General features: G+C 47.9%; 1 protein-coding gene across 1 annotated transcript in view; it reads right to left on the minus strand.

The window, feature by feature from the left end:
* LTK (leukocyte receptor tyrosine kinase) overlaps positions 1 to 16,699 on the minus strand; it is a 181,756-nt gene that overhangs the window by 89,849 nt on the left and 75,208 nt on the right. The window contains exon 2 of the mRNA XM_025205317.1: positions 9,793 to 9,906. Coding sequence (XP_025061102.1) covers positions 9,793 to 9,906 — 114 coding nt within the window. The remainder of the gene's footprint in view (positions 1 to 9,792; positions 9,907 to 16,699) is intronic.

Below are 16,699 nucleotides of genomic sequence, written 5' to 3' on the forward strand. Positions count from 1 at the left end.
TGGCTTGGCAGGGTTCAAGATGATACGCACTGGTTCAGCACTCAGCATGTGCCCCACTTCATTTGCATGGGTGGACCACAGCTGTGGAGGTACTCGTGCCAACAGTTCCTCTTGCAAGTAGGAAGTGTCAGGTTCAGAGTACTCCTGGGTTAGCAAAGCCACAAGCTCAGTTTCCCTATGTTCTGGTACCTCAAGGTAAACACCATCTGGGCTACAATAAATCACGCATCCCAGTTTACACAACAAATCCTTACCAAGAAGGTTGACAGGTGCACAGGGGCTAAGAAGAAAGGCATGATTTTCAGACAAAGGGCCAATAGAGATGGAGACAGGTTCAGAGACGGGATGTGGGATAGGTTGTCCGCCTATACCGACAGCATTTATAGTTTCAGGAGAATAAGGTAGAAAAGGAAACTCAGCAGCCTTTAGCGTGGAGCGGGATGCTCCGGTGTCGACAAGACAGGAGACAGGTTTACCAGAAATAAGGCATTCAACAAACGGACCAGATTGGTCAGTAGCAAGCAAAGGAGCGATGATGTCACTGTCCCTCAGGCTGTCCTATTCAACACTGGGAAAATTGACAGGAAGTGGAGGTGGGGGCAGGGACTGGGGTCTGGGTCCTTGGCCGGGGCGCTTGGGGCATTCTGATTTCCAATGTCCTTCTTGCTTGCAATAATGACATTGGTTCCCATAGCCTGGGTTTTGTGGGCTCAAGGATCTATCTCTTCCCCTGAATCTACCCGGGCCTCCCCTTCCCCGTCCTCGTCCCCTTCCTCTACCTGGACCCTGCAACTGAGAAATCTGTAAGGCCATTAACTTAAACTCGGCATTGTCTTTAGACCGTTCCAATTTGTTATGAAAATGGTTAGCCGCAGCAAGGACTTCAGTCAAATCTTTAGTTTCCCAGCCAATAATTACTGTTTGAATTTTCTCAGCAATTTTAGGGTTAAGTCCCTGGATGAATGCTGCCACTATTGCTTGTTTAGCATTTCCGACTGGGTTATCCATTCCTGAGTATCGTTCAAATGCCTGTTTGAGGCGTTCCAAATAGTCACTGGGGTGTTCATTTTTGTTTTGTTTACAGGTATTTATTTTGGTCCAGTCTGCCTTTTTTGGGCAAATTGTGAGAACTGCCTGAACCAAAGCATTTCTCTTGTCAATAAAGTCTTGGCCAATCCCTGGGTTTTGATCTGGCCAAGTACAGGCAGCATACAGACGTAGCATAGTTTCCTTGGGCAAAATCGATCGCATGAGCTGATTAATGTCAGCCCATGTTGGATTATAACAATTTATAACAGTCTGCAATTCTTCCTGAAATTTTTCTGGGTCTTCCCTGATTTTGGGGAATTTTTGAGTTAAATTGTAGAGATCACCTGGAGTCCAGGGTGCATGCACGGTTACTATATTTTGTCCATCGGTGCCAATGCCTGGCATTTGTCTTAGGGGGTAAACTTGTGCAGCTCGGGATCTAAGATTGATGGGAGATCTTTCCATGCCTATTCCCATTCTTCTAAATACACCTGTGGTGGGTTGTGACCCAGGAGTAAATTGCCACACTGGTGATGATTGAGTGGCAGATATGGTGGATGAGTCCGGACTATTAAGCTCCGTGGATGGATTTACTGAAGGAGCTTCAGCTAATGAGTTAATAGCCTGGGCTGCAGCCTGATGTTGAACCGGTTGTTGCTGATGTGGGAGTCCCAGGAGAGCAGGGTTCGAACAAAGGTCAAGGATATCCTCTGCTGGCTCCGGTGGTGGGGGCGCCCCGGGCAATGCTGGATACATCGGAGCGGTGGCCGGCGTGTAATTTGGGGGAGCAGCCAATTTCTCCCGAACAGCTTGTAACTGCTGTTTTAATTTTTCTTGAGAGTCTTTTAGGCTCCTAGTTTGAGATTCTGTCCGCCTTTTGGACATTTCATCATACCAATAAAAGAACGCGTCCCACTGGTTTTGTGGTGTTTTGGATCCACGGGACTCTAAAGCCCCTCTTAAGTGCACTATTTTATCCTGATCAAATGTTCCTTCTTGTGGAAAATGCTTCACAGGATCATCCCTAGTATACCAGTTCCACTTATCCAGGTACTTGCAAGCCTCGGGAGAATAGTGTGTGTACATAAAGTACGCCGGAGTCCCCTTAGGGGGGACGGGAACTTGTTTAGACTGACTCGTTCCCATTTTCAGTCACACAGGGAGACGTAGGAGAGGCTTATTTAGGATGTCCGGGCCGCTCAGTGCCTTGCCCCGCAGTTTTTCACTGCCCAGACAAAAGGCTTCTGACCCGACACCGGCTCATAAAATGGAAATGGGAAGGGAAACACAAGAGGAATCCTTTCACTCCTGCTCTCGGCAGAAGCTACTGGGACAAGGGGTTTGGAAAAGACAAAATCACTCAGACGCCCTGTCCACTGGGTCACGAGGTTTCAGCTGGGCCCCCTTGCTTTCGACGCTACCTTTTTTAGGCAGAATCGGGGCGGCTAGACCCAGCCTTAGTCCCAGACCTGGTCAGTGGCTCATTTTTCTAAATGCACACACACACATTTATTCAATCACTGGGAAGCCCTGTCCACTGGGTCACGAGGTTCCAGTTGGGCCCCCTTGCTTTCAAAACTGCCCTGTCAGGCAGAATTGGGGCGGCTGAACCCAACCGTAGTCTCAGACCTGGTCAGTGGCTCATATTTCTAAATACACACACATGCACATTCATTCAGTCAGCCAGACCTCCTCCCCCACACCGCCTTAGTTAATTAACGACAAGCCCGATGTGCTGTAGGATGAAGGTGCTTCATACAGTTTCTCCCTAAATAAAACGTACGTTACCCGACACAAAATGGGATCCTTTACCAGACAGAAAATTTTAGCCGGCAGTAAGGTTCAGACTGACCTGTTTTAACAAGGTTTAGATCCAGTTACCACGGCCAAGTTGGGAGCCTACAGGCAGTCCTCCTCCGAAACCCCAATAGAGATTTTGAATTAGGTCTCTTACCTCTCAAGTTTGGCGCCTCGGGGTTCGGGGGGGGGCAGTCTGCGGTCTTTTTTTCTCAGCCTGTGTTCTGGATCCGAGTCACGGCACCAGGAATTGTCGTGGAAACACACGCAGCATACTTTTGGGTCAGGTCAGCAGAAGCTTTTATTTAAAAGAAACTACAGCTGTAGGGGGGACTCCAAAGTGATATGGATTTCCCAAGCACTTGGAAGGGGTCCCCCCCCAAGAGCAAAATCAGGAGGCTTATATACTTTTTAACAGTTGCTTACAACTCACGTGATCATATAGTGAAATTAGCATGAAAAGCGGCTATAATGTTACTTTATTATTTTTTTGCTGTAATCAGGATGGGAACTAATGGGGGAGGCGAGGTTAGTTCACAAACCTCCTTCTTGCACCTGCAAATCAGAGTTGTACATACTTTTTGTTATCTTTAAGGCCGCGGTGAGCGAAGCAGTTGCAGAGGAGTTATAAAGAACAAACACTTTCTCTTATCTGTTTTACTATACAGAGCCAGCAATTCTCCACAAAGCGGTTATGTCATCTTATAACTAAAATAGTCAAAGTTTAAGGCATATATTTTTTCTGATTCCACACTGATCTGGATAATAAAGTAAATACAAGGGACACCTGCACAGTGACAAACAGATGATTTTTCCCACCTTGCTCCAGATGTACAAAGGTTCTGTGTTGGGAAGTTTTACTGTCTGAGAGAAGAGTAAGAAGCTTGCCTAGAAAATAGGAATTTGGATGCACCTGACATATGAGAAGGGCCTTCAAGGGCTAGATGGAGAAAGATGATCTGAGCTGAGGTGTGAGGGAAATGGAAAGGAATGTCTAGGATCATTTACACAGCAAGGAACAGTTTGATGTATATCATATGGTTAGATTGTTAGACAATGGTCATCCTGAAAGTAGAAGTGCATCTGTACTGCAACTGACACACTATGGCAACAGAGGTGGGAGCTAATTCCATAGTTGGTAACATGGAGCTGGATGTGTGGCTTGGGAAACCACCCTTGGATCAGAGCAAGGGTCATTTCCTATGTATGGATCCCCTTGTTCTGCATAGGCCAGGAGATGCAACAGCAGTCTCCGACCCAGCATGTATACGTCCTGACCTCAAGGGTTAAATACTAAGGGGAATATGACATAAGTTTACAATTTATTTATAAGTGGATTTTTCTACAGCTCATCAAAGGCCTATGTCCTGCTTGGGGGCTAAGGGCAATCTTGCTTCTATCCAGTCAATGGCCTGTTTGCAATGAACTATCAGGGGAAGTGCTTTGGACAAGCCATTTGTGAGTTACATCATGTTTAAAAGTTGCAAGTGTAGCAGCCTCACCTTTCAGAGCTTGGGTTGAGTCCCAGGCTTGCGATCCTGCTGTTTTGATTGGTGGAGCCCATCCACCAATCAGGAGGCAGCAGGAGAAATAAAGTCACGCCCCTTTCCTGAGGGGAGGGGGAGAAGAGCTCCCCCGGACCTGATTGAAGACTGTCAGGTCCGGAAGACTTCAGGGGCGGAGCCCTGGAGTATACGAAAGGAGCTGCGTGCCCAGCACCAGGGGCAGATGCAGCGAGGGACTCAAGAAGAGCGGAGCCAAGAAAAGCTGGGGAGCTCTCCCCCAGCGGGCAATAGGCCCAAGGCTGGAAAAAGGGCCCAGGGCCCCTGGGGCTGCCACAGGAGGAGCAGCCTTGGGAGCAGTGCGAGACCACTCGGGCTGTTGACAGCACATAGGGACAGTGCGCAGAGACCCGGCCCTGGGAGCAATGCGAGACTGCTCGGACCCATCACAGTGCACAGTCCAGGGCATGGAGCCCAGGCTTTGGGAGCCACAAGCGGCAGCTTGAGCCTGCAACCCTGGCAGGGCCTTGGGGCCTGCAGTGAGGCAGCTCATGCCTCATCTCCTAGCAAGCGGCCAGGTCCCACGGTGTGCAAGGCAAAGCATGGGCCCGAGCCTTGGGAGCCAGGGAGCAGCGGAGGCTGCTTGGGTTAGCGTGAGGCCGAGACAGTGCATGGGGAAATAGCAGTGCTGCAGCGTGAGGCCCAGCACCCAGGAGCCAGCAGCAGTGGTACAGCAGCTGAGAGGAGCTGAGCCCTCGGTGCCCAGACGGGGCACAGGGTAGAAAGGAGTGCAGCAGCACAGGAGAGGCCTGGAGAGGCACTCCAGCAGAGGAGACCCCATTGAGCTGCGCCCTGACCACTGCCACCTGAGGGAGCGTGAGTCACTGGGCCCTTGGGTCCCACAGAGGAAAGATGTTTGGGGCAGGCAAACCCAGAGAAGGGAGAGAAGGGGCTGGGGAAGCAGCCCTCCCCACCTAGTCAAGGCCCTAAGGAGAGGGGCCCCTGGTGCTTCCTGGACACCCAAGGGACCCCACTGGAAGAAGGACTATCTCTTGCCATGGGTCAGGGACTATATTAAGGCAATAGAAGTTATTAAGATTGTTCATGTTTGCACCTTACATTTTGCGATTCAAATGTATTGTGATGTTGTAAATAGTGTTATTTAGGGTTTGACCTTGGTTATTGGTTAGTGTTCGCTGTGTAAATATATGTATATGCTATTTAGTTTTATGTCTATGTATACTATAACTTAATAAATTGTATATAGTTAAGAACTTTGGGCTTGGGCTAACTCTACAGAGGAAAGAGGGATCTGCTCAAAATTCTGGCATCCGTCTCACAGCACCCCCTCCTGCCTACCCATCCCATCCTATCCTATTGAGAATGGGGCACACCTTTGGGTGTACCCGGGTTACACAAGCTAATGTAAAAACTGGGAACACTGAAGAGTTCTCTTTTTGTCTCCTTAAATCATTGTTCAAAACAAAAACACAAAACCTGGAAACTTTCAACTTCAGAGGAATGATGTGAAACTTAGACAGGGCTGAATTTAAGGATAAGAAAAGAATGTATGATCCATAGAAAAAATCCCACTGTGGTTAGCAAAAGAACCTCCATATCCTAGTTTAAATATTATCAGTCTATGCTGCCTGGCTGTTCCCAAGTGAGCATTCACATACATATAATACAAAAGTATCATGGACCTTGGATTCCCCTTTCCGTCAAATATTGCATTGTAAAGCCCTCCCCTTCCTGCCTCCCAGCTGTGTTTATCAAGAAGTCCAGGGAGACAAACTTGTAGATATTTGATTTTAACATTCTGCAAGTAGGAAATTGAGAACAGACACTTGCAATTTCTAATCTTACCTCCTTCATTTCCTGGGCTTGATTACCCCAACACCCTGGTGTGGGGGTAATGTACAGAAATACTGCACAAGACCATTGCATGAGAGCACTGTATAGAAATATTGCACAAGACCATCCCTGCCCCACAGAACAAACAAGTGGTGAATGGCACAGAGAGAGGTATGCAATGACTTGTCCACAGTAGGTAAGGAACAGAACCAGGTAGAGAACTGGGGTCTCCTGATGTATTACTCCACTAGCCAAGGAGTCCAGTATCTAAGAGAGGGATCTATCAACCTTAAATGTGTGTGCACACAGGTACATATGCTCCCATGGCCTGCCTACACCTTGAAAAATTCCCGTCTAGCCATATGCACGCAGGAGTAAGGACACACAGGAAAAATGTATTCATAATGAATTTTAAAAAGGGTTGGATGTGGAACAGTGGGAATTTGCTTGTGGTAGTACATCAGGAGAAATGCTGTGCAAAGGGAATTAAAAATGGTACATTGTGGAATACATAACATCTAGCTGTTCCCCTGCTTACATCCTTTCTGCAAAACACCTTTGTGAAGACTGCGAAGAGCAGAGCTCACTAACATAAAAAAATAGCATTGATTCCCACACAAAATCATCCAGAGAGATCACTAGTGTAAGTAGGGGTGGGTGAGGAGGGCACAAGCCCCAGGCACAGGTTAAGGTGGGGTGCTGGAACTGAAACTGGGGGATGCTGGAATCGAAACAGCTAAGCTGCTAGTTCAGCAGCTATGAGCTTGGTCCATGTGGAGAGGAGCTGGGAACTGCACAGTGCTGTGAAGGAGGCTCTCTAGTCCTAGTAGATAAATATTGTGGGGAAAAGAAGCAGGGGGTGAAGACAGAGAGCATCCCTACTTCCTGCTGTATTAGGGGATTTAATTCCTCTCTCAGAATGGCACTTGGCAGCATCTTTGGTGAAGCAGGGAGAGAGGTTTAACTCTTAGCTGGGGGATGCCTTCCCCCATTGCTGTCAGGACCCTAAAGCTGCCTTGACTCCAATATGGCCTCTCTGCAGAGCTGGAGCAACACAGCCGTCAGGACCTAAGAGCCCTCTCCCTTCACCGGTTGGGTCCTGAACACCACCCAGCCTCAAGTATTCCCTTGGGTACCTCCCCCCCAATATGCCCAGGGCAACAAAGGAGCTGACTGAGATTGTACCTGGCCCCATCACTGTAGAATCTGAGCATCTCTTAAGCATTCAAAATAGAATACTTTTTTCCATTCCATTTAGCAGGAAAAACAACTTGATTAATTTACAGATATGGGGGTTTCATTTCTTTATGTTTGGCTTTGCTAAGGAAAGGTGTTCAGATGAGCTCAGGTGAAATAAACAAATTGCTTTCCTTGAAAGAAATTTACATGATATGTGAGTTATGCATGGAAACAAGTTCCCTGAACCGAAAAGAAAAACAGAACTCTTTTTGATGTTAACAGTTGATGAGTGTTCTGCTAATGACGGCACACCCAAATCAAGTCAAGAGGAGAACTGTTTCTTGACAGACAACTATGAATTCTGTTGCAAGGATGCATTAATGAAATACTTCTGAGGGCATGTTGGAAACAGGAGATAGGGAAGTAGAGAGCACCAGCCAAAGAGGAATTACAATAGTGCTATTGACTTAAAAATATGATTCATTTTAAGGGTAAATATGTCCAGTTCTGTAGGGAACATCTGGCACTTGGTGGAGCACAACATGAAGCTGCTTTGATCCAAACGATGGAAGCAAAGCAAGAAAGAAGAAAGCAGCGTGCTGTAAACTTGGACTCCAATTCAGACAACGCATGGATCTGTGAAATTTGTCACAGGTTGTGTTGCTCTCAAACTGGGCTTGTTAGCCACAAGTGGATCATCAGGCACCTCTCTAGACCTCTTACACATACACTGTGATCCAGAGGATCGATAGTTGCCTTATTTATTATGTCCAGTTAACTCCACCAAGTGAGACATGAGCTCACTGAATGTAACCCTCACTTGAAAGGTAAAGCAAAGCTGGAGTGACCTCTCCATGGCACAAAAGCCTGGGCAGTGTATACGAAGACACTGAGCTGCCACGCACCAGTCTCCCAGTCTCAGCCATGCCAGTTTAAACCAAATGAAAGGCAGATGCCAGTATGTTTGGAACCAGCTTTCCAAGACAATGGGTTTTATTAAAGTGCGAGGGAAGGACAGTTAACTGTTAACCTTTTTCCAAGCATATCACCTTCCTGAGCAGCTTCATAAACTGCTGACACACAAAGAATGAACATAACATAAAGGAAAAAGGATAAGAATGAAGTGGGGGGAATCTACCATATTTTCATGCATCCCCCCTCCCCCCCCCCCCCATAAGACCCATACCTTGTTTTTGGAAGGCAGAATGCAAAAAATATATATATATTACCAGCATCACAGCTTAAGGTTGGCTTTTTCATGGAGAGCCTGTGTTGCAAAATGGCCGCCAACTTCTCTCTTGGCCAACAACGAAAGGGTTAACACTGGACTCCACCCCTCCTGCTTACTTGCTGACAGAGCAGCTCATCAGTTCTTTGCAACACATCATCGTCCTGCTTCTATTCTGGCAAAGAAAATCCGGTTCTCCACTTGAGACACTCACCTCACCCCAATTCTGGAGGTCTGATTTTTGGGCAAAGGTGTGTGTAGTATGCAAGGAAATATGGTAATATAGAAGGAGATATACTGAACAAAAAAAGATAGCCATAGTCAGCAAAGGAGGCAATTTCAGTTGTCATAAAGCAGCCATGAGCAAATTCACCCTGCAAGAGTCCAGCCGACACTGACAGGACTCTGAAGTGAGGAGGTGCACATTGCAAGAATGGCAGGTGGCATTAGCAGGGTGCTGTTAGTAGGAAGTTCTCACCATGGGTGTCTTAGTTGGCAATGCTAGGCCACCAGTGATACTGTGGTTATCAGAGAAGGACTTATCTGGAGCCTGAGCAGTAACAACATGCCTTTCCTGTTCTAAGTGGGAAAGTTTCTTATCAAGAATCTCCCCATGTAGAAACCTTTCCTGCCATAAATTTTAACTAAGCAGAACCAAGGTGGGAGTAAAGACAGGAAATAATAAGGATATCAAGAAGCCTACTGAATATAGAGCTTTGGTACCTCCACAAACACAAGCCTTTGTAAATACCTCTACCTTTCTAGAAGCAGTTGGATTGTTTCCTTAACCCTCACAAACCTGGACACTTATTCAACTGTTTCTGGCACCATAGAAATCCCAGTTCACCTTACCTTTTTCAAAGGCACTCTGCCCTGCTGGGTTTGTAAGCACTGACATGAAGTTTGTCTTTTATATGCTGACAAAATCAGCCCTATTCATTAGGATTGGCTTCAGGAACTCAGCATACTCAACTTTGGCTGTTTTCATAGTGTGTTGATGGAGAAGACATTTTTCTTGTGTTTTCTTTTTCTCAGAAAGAGGCAGTACCTTAAGGCTACCCTGGCCTGTTTGGGCATGTTCCATTTACAGCAGGAAAATCAGAAGCACAACTCTGTAGTAAACATAGACATGCATGGAGATAGAGATACTTCTTCAATCCTGCTTGAAAGAGAGGAAGGATTAAAGGACAGGAGTTGTAGTACCTGGACCCAGAGGCCTATCAGATGATATCTTCCCATCTCTACCAGCAGACACGCTTGGAGGGGGATTCAGCAAAGAAGTGTTTTTCACATATGATCCAGAGCAGGAGACCGCAACTGTAACAAAGCAACAATAAAGGGGAAAAATGTTAACGTTTATCTACCTTAATCTAGGATTAAAATTCCTGGGGCTCCTATTATATTAAAACACGAGCATCCAACCAGTAAAGCCCATGTTAGAGCAATACTCTTCATACAAACCTGCCTTTATTATACAATGAGCAGAGACAGGTAGTCTTTTTATGTTAGCCCTGTTAACTAAAGTTAGACAGAAGGCAGGGTAGATGTGCACCTTATAGACTTTTTTATACAATGCCAATACAGTACTTGTCCAGTGCTGTCTCCTCACAGTACTTGCCACCTGAAAGATGAATATGCTACAGCAGTATAATTTACTTTGTGACATCCTCTTTATTATATTTATTAGCCACATTAGGCTGCTAACAGACATGGCTTTTAACCACTTCTAAAGGGGAAGGAGGACTTACTGCTCAGGAGCATGCATCAGTGATGACCTCCTTATATGGCAACTGTATACCTGCCTAACAGTCATATAGGTGTCTTCCTGTACACACATGTACACAATGGCTAGGGATAGACATTACACATAAACCGGTTTAAGTGATCAGAAACTGGTTTAAACATGTAACAGAACAGACATTCAGTGCACATAAACCAGTTTCAAAATGGCTGAAACCAGTTTAAGATAAACCTGGTTGAATGTAGTATCAGACTTCATTGACTGAGTTCAAACTGGTTTATGCAATGTCTGTCCCAGACCCCTTCCTGGTTTAACTTAAACCTGAGTCCCCCAGCATCCCGGCATGTTATCTGGGCTGGGCTCTCTGCTGCAGCCCAGCAGGGCTGGCCCTGCCCCGCTGCTCCCCAGCCGAGCAGGGACAGACAGGGGTGGGGGTCTGGCCAGAGAGGGGTTTAATTCCCCCCTCCCTGTCCCACCAGCATGGACCCGAGCCAGGTCTGCCAGGCACTCCAGGGCCAGCATGGCCCCTGAGGCAGAGGGGGCAGGGAGGGGGGTTATTTCCCGTTCTGCCTCCACTTCCCTTGGAGGACCACAGCCAGGTCTGCCCGCCCCAACTGCCACCGCTGCACTCGCTCCCTGCTTGGGGCAAGTGGCAGAATAACCCCCCTCCTGCCCCCTCTGCTGGATGCTGCAGGGAGGAGGAATCACCCCCATCCCTGCCCCCCACCTAAAGGGCCCTGGCATCTGGCTGTGCGCCCCTGCCCTGCCACTGCAGCAGCAAGCGGGCAGGGCTTTTGATGAGGGCAACAGCCCCTGTCAGTGTTGGGGAACATGAGCTTCTTCCCAGCAGGGAGCCGTGCTGCAGGGGGAGCAGAGGTGCAGTGGACTGGGCGCAGTAGCACCAGGGCTTGGAGGTAGCCAGAGCCCTCCAAGCCACCTCTGTGGTTGCCGCTGCAGTCTGCAGCAGCTTTCCCCGCCGGGAAGAGGCTCACTCTTGTGAAAACCATGACAGGGGCTGCTGCCCCCATCATGGTCTCTCCCCCCTCGCTGCTCCAGTGGCTGGGTGGGGGTGGGGCTAGACACTGGGAGAGCAGGGCCCCATAGGTGGGGGCAGGAAGCAAAGTTATTTTCCCCTCTTCCTCCAGAGCACTGTGGCAGGGTTTTCCCGCCCCACCTGCTGCTGCTGCTGCTTGCTCTGTGCCTGGGGCAAGCAGTGGAATAAACCCCCTCTGCCGGATGCCTAAGGGAGGGGACAGGAGGGGGCTGATTCTGCTGCTTGCCCTGGGCACAGACCAAGTGGCGGCGGTGATGGCCAGGACAGGCAGACCCCGCCGCAGTGCCCCAGGGGCAGAGGGAGGAATAACTCCGGTCCCTGCCCTCCGCCTAAGGGGCCCTGCCGGCTGGCATCTGGCCCTGCCCCTGCCTGGCCACTGGAGTGGTGAGAGGGGAGTAACCATGACAGGGGCACTAGCCCTTGTCATGGTTTCCCTGAGCACGAGCCTATTCCCAGTGAGGAAAGCTGCTGCAGACCACAGAAGTGGCAGTGGTGGCTTGGAGGGTTCTGGCCCCCTCTGAGCCCTGGTGCTGCTGCGCACAGCCTGATGCAGCTCTGCCCACTCCGCAGTGGGGCCATCCCCATCGGGAAGGGGCTCACCACACTCCCCTACACAATGACAGGGGCTGTTGCCCCCATCAAGGGCCCTGCCCCCTCACCACTGCAGTGGCCGGGTGAGGATGTGGCCAGACATGCCTGCTTAGGTGGGGGGCAGGGACTGGGGTTATTCCCTCTTCCTCCCGCATCTGGCAGAAGGGGCTTATTCCACCACTTACCCCAAGCAGGTAGTGAGTGGGGTGGCAGTGGTCAGGACGGGCAGGCCCTGCTGCAGTCCCCCAGGGACAGTGGGGGTAGAGAGGGAAATAACCCCCTCCCTGCCCCTTCTGCTTCAAGGGCCATGCTGGCCTGCCCCTGCAGCAGCAAGGGAGGAGTGCCCAGCAGACCTGGCTTGGGTCCCTGCCAGTGGGACAGGGAGGGGGGGGCGGGAATTAAACCCCTCTCTGGCCAGTTCAGCCAAATCTACTGCCCGAGCTGGCCATGCCCCACCAGCACAACTTCCCTGCAGCTGAGAGCACACTCTAGCACGCCCCCCCTGCTCCTGGCCTGGGTAACTGCAAGCGTGTGCCCACATTTCCTCAGTCCACAAGGAATGTCTGTGCTGTTACAAATCAGTTCAACCTAAGCAGGTTAGACTAACCTGTAAAGATTGAATCAATTCAGGTTCTGGCTTACTGAATGTCTGTCCCTGCCCAACAAGAATATGTAACTGTAGAAGCAACCTAGAATAAGGGAGGGGACACACTGACCTACTGGTTTTCTGGAAATCACCAATGAACACTTTGTTCTTCACAGGCTGAGGTTCACAGTTCTGAAAGATTACTTAAGTAGTTTCACCGTAAAATGCTAAAAATGCTAAATCATGCTGATAAAAGCTTTATAGTACGTTACAAACAAAATATTTTTCTTTACTGCTATAAATTAAGTCCAACCTTAAGTAATGTTCCAAGCCAAAATGTTTTCAAAGCCAAACTTACGTAACATTCTTTTATTTCATAGTATCATAGTAGCTAGGGTCTGGAGGGACCTGAACCATCTAGCCTGACCCCCTGCCACAGGCAGGAATGAATGCTGGGTTCACAAGACCCCACACAGGTGATCGTCCAACCTCCTCTTGAATTTGCCCAAGGTAGGGGCGAGGACCACTTCCTTGGGAAGCTGGTTCCAGATTTTGACCACCCTAATGGTAAAATATTGCCTCCTGATCTCTAACCTAAACCTATTCTCCATCAGCTTATTACCATTGTTCCTTGTCACCCCCGGTGGTGCTGGGGAGAAAAGGGCTCTACCTATTTGCTGTTGATCTCCCCTGATGAGTCTGTAGGTAGCCACCAGGTCCCCCCTCAGCCTCCTCTTGCTGAGGCTGAACAAGTTCAGGTCCCTCAGTCTCTCCTCGTAGGGCCTGTCCTGCTGCCCTCTCACCAAGTGGGTGGCCCTCCTCTGAACCCTCTCCAGGCTGGCCACATCCCTTTTGAAGTGCGGCGCCCAGTACTGGACGCAGTACTCCAACTGTGGCCTGGCCAAAGTCGCATAGAGGGGGAGTATCACCTCTCTGGACCAGCTTGAGATGCACCTTTGGATGCATGACAAGGTATGACTGGCCTTGCTGGCTGCCGTCTGGCATTGGCGGCTCATGTTTATCTTGGAGTAAATAATGACTCCAAGATCCCTTTCCGCCTCTGTGCTTTCAAGAGGGGAGCTCCCCAGCCTGTATGTATGCTGTGGATTCCTTCTCCCAAGGTGCAGCACCCTGCATTTGTCTACGTTGAACCCCATCCTATTTGTCTCGTCTGCCTACTTTTGTACTCTGTTTGCCACATGTTAGTTTCTATCAGTGTCCCATGTGTTTTCTTTTCTCCAGTGATAATTAGTCTATAGTTAGCCACATTAGGCTGCTGACAGACATGGCTTTTAACCACTTCTAAAGGGGAAGGAGGACTTACTGCTCAGGAGCATACATCAACTGTTCCAATATAACTGATACATCATCCACTCCAATACCACTATAAGTGAGTTAAACCACCATAAGTCTGGACCTGAATAAAACAGATTTAGGCCATGGACAGATGCCATCTTTGAAACATTCCAAATGCCTTTGGAGTGCTTCAAAAGGTCAGCTGCACACCCTCTGAAGTGCTCTAAAAAGGCCAAAGTGCTCTGAAAGAGTACCTGTTGAAATAAGGTATTATTTAGAAATGATTCCATTCATAGTTTGTGTGCATACTCTACAGAGCATGATAGGGGACCCCTAGGTCCTCCAAAATCCCAAAGTATTCCATTTCCATCCCCCATACAGGGAGAACAGGACAAACTGTTAGTGAGTACTGCCCTGCTGCTCCACCTCCACTCTCCCAGAGAACCCCTGCCATAGTCAAGAGACCCCTATAGCCCCCTGTGCATCCCTTCTTCATGAAACCAGGAAACAGCTGCTCCCCACCCACCTTCCACTCTACCACCAGAGCCAGAGATCAGAACAGCTTACCTCAGTATAATTTGATACCCCTATAATTGTTACGTCTGCCCTCATCCTTCCTTCATACCATGTCAGTCAGAAATGCTTTTGTCATATCTATCCACCTCAATGGCTATATATGCTTGCCATCTCCCCAAGAAAGGAGATAAATTATTGGTGTGCAACAAGTGCTGCATTCAAATGGCTACATGACTTCCATCTCAGAAGGTAGCACACAGAGCACCTCTGTACAGAGCTTCCTAGCAGTGTACTGAGGCAGTGTTGATATGCCCTTTGTCTCCACAGATTAACAGCTGAGGATCCCATGATGTTCACAGTATGTCCAAAATTTTCAAGGACCTTGGTTTTGAGGATCTATACTTGTGATATGGAGATTATCATAAAGAATGAAGGTGGTATTTCATGACAGTTATTGGTCTACCTACCTGTTCAGCTATTTCAGAGCAATACAAAAACTTTCCCTTATGGAACCTGACTTTTCAAGGAAACACAGAACCAAAAATATATCAAGGCTCATTCTGAGGGAAGAGATGGTTTGTTTGTTTTTTAATAAAATAGAGATAGACAGACATTAGAACAATCAAGTTCCTATTGAAAAACAAAACCCAGATCTTCAAATTTAAAAGACTTTTTACCTGGACAGGAGATCTCAAGGCCCTCAGGAAATCAGAAGCTGTCACAGCCAGCTTGTATTTCATACCTTGTGAGCTGTAAATTTATGCTTACCTCCTCTCTTCCTTAAATATTGCTGCTGCCTAAGAGTTTACTTCCCCTAAGGCTCTTTGTGAAGTCTGTCACTCACATGCTCTGATCTTAAAATATTTAGCTTCATGTATATTTTTGAAATAATGTAAACATCATGGGATCCATGACATGTATAGAAGCCCAGTAAATGTCCTGCTCTAGACGCTTCTCTTGATAACATTTAATCATAGATCAGTGTTCCTGAAACTTACCTCTTGAGCACTACAAACATCCCTGAGCTGCCCTTTATTTTTCCTACTAAATACAGAATTCAAATTTATTCCAGGTCTGGATTATTGCGCTAGAGTGAGAAAAGAGCCAGAAAGAAGTCTGTGTGGAACTCAGTCTAATAAGTTATATTATCAACCACTCACACGTTAGCAACATTCTGTTCTGTGCAGGCAGGAAGCCAGAGGAAGGTTCAGACACTCAGGCCTGGAGGTGTTTCCAACGTCCATCTCTGAGAGCATGCTGTTTGCTGAGCTTGTGGCAGACAAGGCGGAGGAAAGACAGACACTTTTGGAAAACGTACTGAGGCACAATTCATTTGGAGAAAAGAAGAAGAAGTCATTTCAGTGACAGATATAGGAGCTGCTCTATACTCTAACACAGGTTTTGATGGACCACAAGGGGGAGGGAGAGCAAATTTGTGTCCCAACAAATTTCTTTTCTAGTGAGTGCAGATCCCTGGTTTTTATCATGTACAAAATGACATACAATAGACAAATCTATCCAAGAGATGCAGACCAAAGTTTTTCAAAACTTCAATCCAGTTTGAACTCACATTTTACCTCTTACAGATCTCCTAACCTTTCAGTGCCTGTGGGTGTACATATCTACCCCACACAGAAACGAGCAGAAGGCATTAAGCAGACAAGGTTCCTTGGGTGAATTTGATATCTTTTATTAGACCAACCCAAATGGTTGGAGAATAGTTATTAAGCAAGCTTTCGGGTTCAAAAACCCTTCGTCAGGCTCAGGAAGCTGCAGCAGTCGGTGTGTGCTCTTCCTGGATGGAATGAAAAGTAAAGAAGCCAGGGGCTGGGCGGGGCTGGGGAGTCAGTTGCCAGGCAGATTATAATTTATCAAAAATCCAATGTCTATGTTTAGTCCCTGATCTCTAGTATCCAGCAGGTTGATGAAATGGAGCTCATAGGCTCGTCTCTGGGATGTGTTGTGTAAATTTCCCTTGAGGATCAGGACTGAGAGATTGGAGAGAGAGTGGCCCTCCTGTGAGAAATGTGCCCCCACCGGTAACTGGGTGTTTCTGTCTTTGATGGATTTCCGGTGTGCATTCATTCTGGTGCGCAGTTGTTGTCTGGTCTCTCCTACATATCTTCCATCAGGGCATTTGGTGCATTGGATGAGGTATACTACATTCCTGGAGGTGCAGCTGTAAGATCCTGGGATGCTGATGGCTCTGTTGTGGGGTGTAGTAATAGTGGAGGTGGTGGAGATGTGGGGGCAGGTTTTGCATTTCTTGTCCTGGCACGGTCTGGATCCTTTTGGTGTGTTCTGGGCTTGAGGAAGTTTGCTTCTG

Source organism: Alligator sinensis, unplaced genomic scaffold, assembly GCF_000455745.1.
Source record: "Alligator sinensis unplaced genomic scaffold, ASM45574v1 scaffold108_1, whole genome shotgun sequence".
Classification (NCBI taxonomy): domain Eukaryota; kingdom Metazoa; phylum Chordata; order Crocodylia; family Alligatoridae; genus Alligator; species Alligator sinensis.